At 38.2% G+C, this 9,430-nt stretch overlaps 1 protein-coding gene across 1 annotated transcript; it reads right to left on the reverse strand.

Annotated features, from left to right (window-relative positions):
- Window positions 1-425: 425 nt before the first annotated feature.
- Window positions 426-9,130, reverse strand: LOC107791045 (uncharacterized). Its single transcript, XM_016613032.2, has 3 exons — window positions 8,006-9,130; window positions 3,413-3,720; window positions 426-1,115 (listed from the first exon to the last, which is right to left on the reverse strand). Exons 1-3 carry the CDS (start codon window positions 8,869-8,871, stop codon window positions 772-774), a joined length of 1,518 nt encoding a protein of 505 aa, XP_016468518.2. The 5' UTR covers window positions 8,872-9,130; the 3' UTR covers window positions 426-771.
- Between the last annotated feature and the right edge of the window lie 300 nt (window positions 9,131-9,430).

A 9,430-nucleotide genomic window follows, 5' to 3' on the forward strand; every position in this document is an offset into this window, starting at 1 on the left:
GGACAGAGATAACGCCCTCGACTCTACTTTTTCACTGGAAAATATTCCCCTCAGAGAGTTTACAAGTTCAAAAATCAAAATGACATCAAATCTTAGTGACATAATATTTCACAAATTCCCAAACAAGATTAATTAATGAAATCGCAAGCACACCTACCTTCAAAATCGTTCACAATACATATTTGTATCTTAAAAATGTTTAGTTAAACTAATTTCGGTGAAGAAAACCATCAAAAAGCAAGGCCGGAGTTGAGGTTCAAGGTTTCTTTGGTCTAAACTGCAGCGGAATTTGATACTTCTCATCACAATCTAGTGACTAGTGCTAAAAAGATAGCCTGTGATAATGTACTCATTTCAAGTCAATTTTTCTAGTACTAATAACTGCAGGGGAACAAAAAAAAAGTGACACATTCATTCTTGTCTTCTCAGAAAATTCATCGTAAGTTTAACCTTGAAACAAATTTTTGAACCATGATCATATACACACCTAAATGGTACACCCAGCCTCAAACCGAGGAAGGCGGGACAAGGACAAGAACAATCAGTGAGTCCATTGGACTTGAAAACTGCTAACCTAGGCAGAAAGATTCACTAGAACAGGGGGAAAACGCTTGCATGGCACTTATAACTTAGCTCCACAGTTATCCCAGAGAAACCTGCCCCAATTCCTAAGGGCAATAAAAGTAACACGAAGCCACTATATCTACGAGCAGGGAATTGACTAAAATTCTCAACTGAAGCACATCTTAATGTAAAGCTATTCAAGCGGTTCTAACCAGATGTCACGTAATCTGATCGGCTAGCAATGGTAATCTTCTTTCGAGAGTCGAAATCAACCTTCTCTAAGTCGCTAACAGTTCCCAGATAACCATAGAAGACTCTCTTCTTCTCTCCAGTCCTATGATCAACCTTGACAAGGTCAGGGTTGTTCTCGTCATCCTTGCCTAGAGTCATGGGCTGCAGTCGAGCCCAACCTTTTCTCCCGCGGTTATCTTTCTCAAAATATTCCGCTAACCGCATGGCATCCATTAAACTTGGAAATTTAACCAGAGTAACACCTAGATGACCTTCTCTGTTATACAAGGCCTTCACCTTTCCATTGTGAAATCCAATACCTGAAAGCAAAATCGGCAATTGCAGTACAGAAACGTTAAGAGATGCAGACATAGAGCTGAAAACAAGCCTGGAGAAAGCATGCCGCTGGTGTCTTATAACCAGTACCACATGCATAAATCAGTGGCAAATCCACTATCTAAAGCAAAATAGGAAAATGAAGTGTAGGAGGTGCCGAGAAAGACAGATCTAATTGTAAAAGCAACAAGCATACAGAACAGCATTAACTTATGATCAGTTCCCCAAACAAACACTGATGATAACAATGAACAAAGGGAAGTTTCTAATCTGAGATTCTCCTCTCGGTTTTTCCTTTCAGAAAAGGTGAAAAAGACGAGGAAATGGAAGAAGAGGGGCTGATAATGAATCCAAGAATGAAACCGTTGGCAGCGGCAAAAACCCATAGCTAGGCAATACTCAATGACCAGTAAAAGTGGTATTGTAATAATACCTAGAACACCAAAACGTTCTCAAGCTTGCAAAGAAATGGTAACATCAAGAAGACAAACTCACTTCTCACTGAAGCATCTTCAGAAATGGATTCAAACTCAAGTTATTCATTGTAATGTGGCACTAAAAAACTAGGTACTACACCAGTCCTATGAATAAAGATTCCTCAACAGAAAAAAGACACAAAAATTCCTCATTACTCTAAAGTATGTTGATATTCATCAATTTGATGGCAAAACCATCGGCTTTAGCACCACCAAAATGAGCACCTCAGTGGGCCCAGGTTTAAGCAACTAGAGAAGCACACAGTGTATCCTGAACCAAGTTTGGCATGGATCAGATGTTTAATGAAACCCGAAAGCAGATGCACCAGATGCACCTCAACAGTAGAACTCTTTAAAAGAATTTCAGGACGCTGCGGTTCAAGCTCTTGAAGAGAGATAAATGAAGTTGCAATCTCATACATGTTCGACCATGTAGAACCAGACAATTAAAATATAATAATAATACTGAGTTCCTCAGAAAGAATTCTAGTAATTACTTCTGGAACAACAACAACAACCCAATGTAATCCCACAAGTGGGGTCTGGGGAGGGTAGTGAGTACGCAGACCTTACCCCTACCCCGAGAGAGTAAAGAGGCTGTTTCCGAAAGACCCTCGGCTCAAGAAGACTAGTTACTTCTGGAAATATATCGGTTATAGTAACCCTCCAAAGAGGTTCATTTCACATACCAGAAACATCTCACTGAAAATTAGAACCACGCCTAAAATCAGTAAATCACACTACAGATCAATTACACTGAACAGTAGCAAAGATTTAACCTCTTGGTGGATTGCAATGGCATGAAAAACAGATATACTGGTTACAAACAGAATACATTTCATGCCCCAAATACATGTTAGCAACACAAATGGCATGTTGCGCTAGTCCCCATGCAATCCACAGTATTCTAAATGCATTGGCTGCTGACCTAAAGATCCACTACAGTAACATGACTGACCATATATATATTCTTTGCCAACTAAAGAAGGTTTTGATAAGACAGACAATTTATTTTATTTGAATGCACCAAGAAGGTGTAGGAATATCTAAAATGCAAAAACTCAGTAGCACTCTATAAATGTAGGGAACTTGGGAAACCTATGAGGAAACCTATTTCATTTACATTTGAACTTTTACTTCAGAAAGACAAAATCTAAGTGCGTTTAAGGAGCTTTTTAGTAAAATAAGAAGCCAATTGCGACGCCATTCAAAGTACTATCTCTAATATCAATTTTTGGATGTATTTTACACCCTAAACGTGCTAGGGTATTACCTCCCTCCCTAGTTCTGTGGCCTCCCTCATCAATTTCCTTGACAAATCTTCCGATCAGTAAAAGCACATAAATTTCGGTCTAAACTCCGGTAAACTAATTGTACAAACCACCAAATTTGCTTTTACAGTCAACTATAAGACCTGTAACAGATTTAAGATTCTATACTGCCTCAGATTCTATGCTTCTTGGCCTAAGAGGCACCCCTTACAAACACTGTCAAATAGCACACCTGAAAGTAGACTTATAAATCATCAGAGACCGCTAGTGTGCAAGACAGCGGAGATTAAAATGACCACCGAAATGCTGAAACACAAACCATCAGCAAAAACGGCATGGTAAATTGATCAAATGGGTCAAACAAATTAAGCAAGTAAAAGTAATAGTCCTGGCAAAAGGACCATATTGGGTGGAGACGTTTAGATGTGGCAGGTAGCTATGACTGCTATATGCGTGCAAGAAGATAGCACAGAAGCAGGAAAATTCCCTTGATGAAATGATGGAAATGATAAGAAACAGAGATGGACATTTTACCTCTAAGGTAACTATCCATTGCCTTGTTTCCCAAACCCTCCATGCGCCCATCATCACGTTTTCCTGTGATAGTGTTATGGATTATTACCAAAGGGGGCCACAAAACTAGATCATCTCGGTTTGCAGTTGCTTCATCAGCAGATAACATCTGATATGACTTCGAGTTATCAGGAGATGCCAGATAGTTCCATCCCATCAGAACACACAATGCTTTGTGAAAGGCCAAATGTTCCACAAGTGAATCAGCACTATTCGAGTTGTAGGCATGCATAATAAGAGTGTGCATATCAGGAAAATCTTTTGAAGCCCTGTGTTGTTTTCATGCCAAAGAGTACTTCAGAATTATTCTTCAAACATTCCAAGTTAAGATAAACTTAAGTGTAAGCAAAAATAAAGCATTTAGCAATAAAAGGGAAGTAATGAGCATTATTTCAGGGTGTTAAACTCAACAAGGTGCAATGAGGCTATTGTGACAGGTGGCACATCACAGCTAAAATACACCTGAACATGAGATGAAATTTGCCGTCAAATTGTCTTCAAACTAACTTTGAAAGGGAAAAAATCTCTTTAAATGTTGGAAAGGGAAGTTAAACAAGTTGATCTCATTGAATGGAACATTGAGATTTTTAACACCTTGAGATTTTCTCCGCGGTGCGGTAGGACGAAAGAACATGTAATACAAGCTATCAATCATACAAATTCCACCTATGGCAAACTTACTATGAACTACACTGCCCATCTAATGAGTTCCAAGGGAAAGTAAAGCATAGAGCGGCATATGAGCCGTGCACATAACTACTTCCGTCCCATACCAAGATGTGGGAGAAAACGACAGCTGAGGAAACTAATCATGACTAAAACCATTTAGTTTCTTCCTTCACTAGTTTTATGCAAGCTGCCATTTCATACCACAGCAACCATAACCAAGACAGTGGAATAGTTGAGCAATCACGCAAAGAAAATTTATAAACAGAAGTCCATGATTTGGTTGCGCGCATTGACCTGTTGAAACTCAAACCGGAGGCCACACTAAAAGGCAGTAAATGTATCAGATATTGCTCTCATTTACCACACAATAATCTACCATTTTCATCTATCATGGAATATGACAATCTGGTTCAACCACAAAATGACAATACAACATTGTGAAAGTAGCAAGCTACTCCTCCACCAACAAGAACTTTTGCTTAAAATGTGAGAAAAAGAGAATTCTTGACAAACATTAGAACAAGGTAAAGGAAAAAGCTTTTCTATGGCCTAGTGATCTATGAAAGAAAATATTCAAATACAAAGCTCTGAAAGAGTTATGCCTACATAACATGAACACATTGGTGGAATTCTACCTAGGTTGACTACCTTCAAGTCATTTAGCTGATACTTGCATCACATCCGCTATAAAGAAAACAAATGACTAACTTCCTGTATGTTAAATGGTTAATGCACGGTCGCCAGTCTACATAGATCCAACAGTGGAAGCAAGAAAGAAAAACTTAAATCAAATACAGTTTGTATCAGTGTATGTAAAGGACCACTAGTCAAGCATTTAAGCAGGTAAGGTGCTGGAAGCTTTACTTGCTGCTCTACCCTTAGGAACTGAAAACTCACCTCATCTCAAATTAATGTGATAAAGCATCTAATTCATTGACAGAAAAAGGCACTTCCACAAAAACTCTTTAAGAGCTTCATGGTGATAGTCACATAGGTCAAGCAGGGTAGAGTACTGATGAAGTACACTCAACATGCAGCAACTCAGCTACAAAAAAAAAATATTTTTTATTTTTTTGAGAAGGATACTCAGATATAGATTTTCTATCAACTATGAAATAATGCAAGTGTCGAAAAGCATATAGAAAAGACTCCCCCCTCCCCTCTCTATCTATCTCTCCCCACACAGGTATGTGGACCATGCCTCCCTTGCTTCATATATCTGAGACTATGCCACTAGTTATTCCTTTTTAAAGCAATCATAGGACTAAGGACGATGATAGAAGATGAAAACAACAGATAAATTAGGCTATCATGAAAATAGCCCCAATAGTATATTGAATCAAACAAATACCTACTTAGAGTTTATATCACCCTCATTACTCTGATCAAAGAAACGCTTTAGTTTGATCCGATGACAAATACATCATACAAAATATTTGAAATAACTTTAAGAGACCTAATAAAAACTTTGTACCGCCTTAAGCAACTAATTAGATGTCTCACAAAAGTTGAACAAAAGCTTCCTTACTGTTCTCACTAATAACTGGATGGGTCAACACTTTATTTTACTTCACATTTTCAGAACATTATATATTTTGAATTTTGAGACAATATTGTTATTGTTGTTATTGTTATAGGTACTTCAGAATTTCATTATTAATACAAGATATTCAAAAATCACAATTTCCTGTACACAGAACATCCTTTCCCTCTGAGCTATGTCACCTGCAACACCAATAACTCTCACCTCAATATGATTCTTCTTTTGGGTTATTATCTCACTTAACAACTATTCTTCTTGACTTCTTGTGCATTCGTACACCATGGTCCTTCATAAAAACCTCCTTAGCAGATATTAAACATACTTAATTTGACTATCAGTATTTTAATTTTCCTAAATAAGTATTTTAGAACAGATTCCTACCTCAACCGTGGAAACAACCTCTTGCAGAAATGCAGGGTAAGGTTGCGTACAATAGACGCTTGTGGTCCGGTCCTTCCCCGGACCCCGCGCATAGCGGGAGCTTAGTGCACCGGGCTGCCCTTTTATTCCTACCTCAACCAATGCACTTAATTCTCTGAACTAAACATGAGATACAAAGACTATGTATTGCAGTATGTATTGTATAACACCCATACACCCTATACTGCAGTTGCTGCTCAAACAATCCTACAATGATATCAGTTCTCATTTTAGTGGGTACTAAAGTTATCAGTAGCAGCTAAATCAATGCATCAGCAGGATGCTCTCCACAAAAACCTACAAAATTTGTTTTAGTCCTACATTTAACCCAATTCGAACTTAGTACAACACTTAATTTACATACCAAGCATCATCATTAGAAGAAATAGAGCATTACGCGAACAAATAGAACAAGGGAGAATCTTACATGAAATAAAGTACATGATCTACTCACAGCACATCAGTAAAGCAAAAACACAACCAAATCAAGGAAATATCTATGTAAGTTGCTATTGAGTTTGAACTGAGATTAAGAATGAGAACTCAGCATAAGCAATGAGAGCAAAAGATTGCTTTGGAAGATTGAATTGGAAACCATGTCTGAATGGCTAAGATCATTCCAGAAGAATGTAAACAATCCTAATTAGGCAACAAGCTCTTTGAAAATTTTTGAGAGCATGAACGAAGAGTAGGTACATGTTCATCTCAGTGGAAATATGCAGAAATTAGATCTGGCAAGAGAATCAAAGAAATTGGAACATAAATTACAACATTCAAATAGAGAAGCAACGTACAGCAAGTGAATAGAAGAAATGGGAAATAAATGATAGTAAGGCAGAGAAAGCACAGCACTATTAAACTATAACACTAGGTGAGCATTTGATTGGTCTGACTGTTGGTTTAGAATTTTCGAAAGTTTTTTAAGAACTATGGTGCTCGAGCTAGTTTGCGCACCTTGAGAATTGGATATAATCAGTAAGAGAGGTTGCTTATCTAGCAAACAATATGGCTTCAAGAATGCCATCTCAGTAACAAGAAACAATGACACAAATGAATAATAGACCAACAACAACTGCATATCAATCCAAAACTAATAGGGGAACAGCATTTAGTATATACAAGAGCTCAAATAAATGATCTGTTATAACATCACATAAGGCTACATATCTTTTTTTAACTGATATTGCAATAACGCCTTCAAAGAGATGAAGATTGAAGATTGAAGAGAGAGAGAGAGAGAGAGAGAGAGAGAGAGAGAGAGAGAGAGAGAGAGAGAGAGAGAGAGAGAGAGAGAGAGAGAGAGAGAGAGAGAGAGGCTCCTAGCACATTTTCCCCCATTGAAGGGCAAAGGCAAACTAAATTCAAACAGCCGATCAAGATCTTTTTCTTTTTCAAATAAGAGCAGAAAACAGTTGACAACGTCCTGATGTCAGCATCTCTAACAACTAATGTAAATTATATCAGCGCTCTGTAAAAATCAAACACTCTCTAAATAACTTGGAGCTAACTACTTCTTTATCTACCTGCTAAAGGCCCTTGACAACCTACCAACTATACCTCTACAACAATAGTCAAAATTTGACAGGAATGGTCAGGAAACCGAGCCCTGAAATACACATCACTGATGTCAGCAGCAACTGTATATTGAATAAAGATTTTAATTCAAGAGCTTAGAGATCATAAACCAATAACTAATTAGCTTGGGCACCTAGGAAAAACAATTTATTAGTAGATTTAACACACAAAAAATTCTCTTTAGTAGATGCTATATGTATGTGCATGCAAGTCAGTATCTACTGAAGAAAAATTGCATTCAAAGACAATCCTATGTCGCAACTGAATCAACACAAACAAATAATTCAATCTACACATCAACAATCAAGAAAAAAACATTAGAGACGCAATTAGTATATTTCCCAGACCTGTTACAAGCAAGACACTGCAAATGGCCCTGCTTTCCATCAGTCAAAAAACTCCTTTTGAGATTAGCATTTTCATAAATTAACTTAACCATAAGTAAAAAAGACTTCTTTAATGCAGTTTGATCCACCTCATTGTGCCTACTAATCCTACTACTCCCACTCCCTTCAGTTCTCATATACTTTGCAGGAGGCCTAATCATTTCTTCTCCTCCTCTACTCATATGCAAACTACTCATCCCATGGGCCGGAAGCCCACCTGCATTCCCATGTTCCAACACCTGTTGCCTTAACCTCTCAAGCCCATCTTTTCCCCCCTCATCACCAAACTTCCTTTTCATTGCATTATTATTATTATTCTCACCACCAACAATGTGGGCCCGCTCTGAATTCCAATATTCCTGATTCCTATTTCTCATAAGCCCGTCATCGAATCCTAAGCCCGGCCCGACACGGAAGTCAGGCCGGGGAAAATCTTGATAATCAAGGGGTAAAGCGAAGTAAGAGCGTACAGAACCATCAGCTAGGACCATGGTTCTGCGCTCAAGCATGTGAAACCCGTATGAAGGAGGAGGGAGTGGGTCACGGAAAGGGAGAGGGGGTAGGAGGCTAAAGTGGGTCTGGGTATTCGGGTCGGGTTTCGGTGATGGTTTGTTGTTGTGATTAATGGGTTTCTGATTTGGGTTCGGATGATTATTGGGGTTTGTGGATTTTGGGGAGGGTTTCAAATTGGGGTCGCCGGATCCGGAGGCGGCGGCGGAAAGGTTTTTGCCGGCGGGGGGATCCCATCGGGACTTTTTCTTGGAGGAAGAAGGAGGAGTTTGTTTATTATTAGAGGAGGGTTTTGGAGGGTGGTTACCTCCTGCCATCCAAAAGTAGGGCTTTTGATGTCGAAACTATTTGTGGAAGAGAGAGTTCAAAGGGAGGAGTTAAAGCTATATGTGCAGGAGCCGAGTACGTATGAAAATACAGAGATACTTTTAATAATTTCTTAAGAGAGATTTGTAACGAGACCTCATAATGGTATTAGGGCACATGAATATTACCGGCTATACATAGCAGGAGGGAAATCAACTTTTACAAAATCGTTCCGAATCAATATGCTTGGCTGAAAACACAACATAATATGAGCAAAGTAAATGAAGAATTCATACATACAATGATACAATATGGGATTACTGTTTAATCGTATTATTATCTATCTATATCTATCTATATTTATATCAATAGTATTATAAAAGCGCGAATATTAAAACGCTAAATATTAAATGACTAAAATATTCTTGAATTATCGATCGACTTTTTTACTCTTTAAAAAGTGAATTAAGTTACATTCCATGTTGGATAAAATTATTGTCACGACCCAAAATCAACCGTCGTGATGGCGTCTATCGTGGAACTAGGCCAACCTCAACTCAACAACCCAAC

This window comes from Nicotiana tabacum, chromosome 14 (genome assembly GCF_000715075.1).
Source record: "Nicotiana tabacum cultivar K326 chromosome 14, ASM71507v2, whole genome shotgun sequence".
NCBI classification, from domain to species: domain Eukaryota; kingdom Viridiplantae; phylum Streptophyta; class Magnoliopsida; order Solanales; family Solanaceae; genus Nicotiana; species Nicotiana tabacum.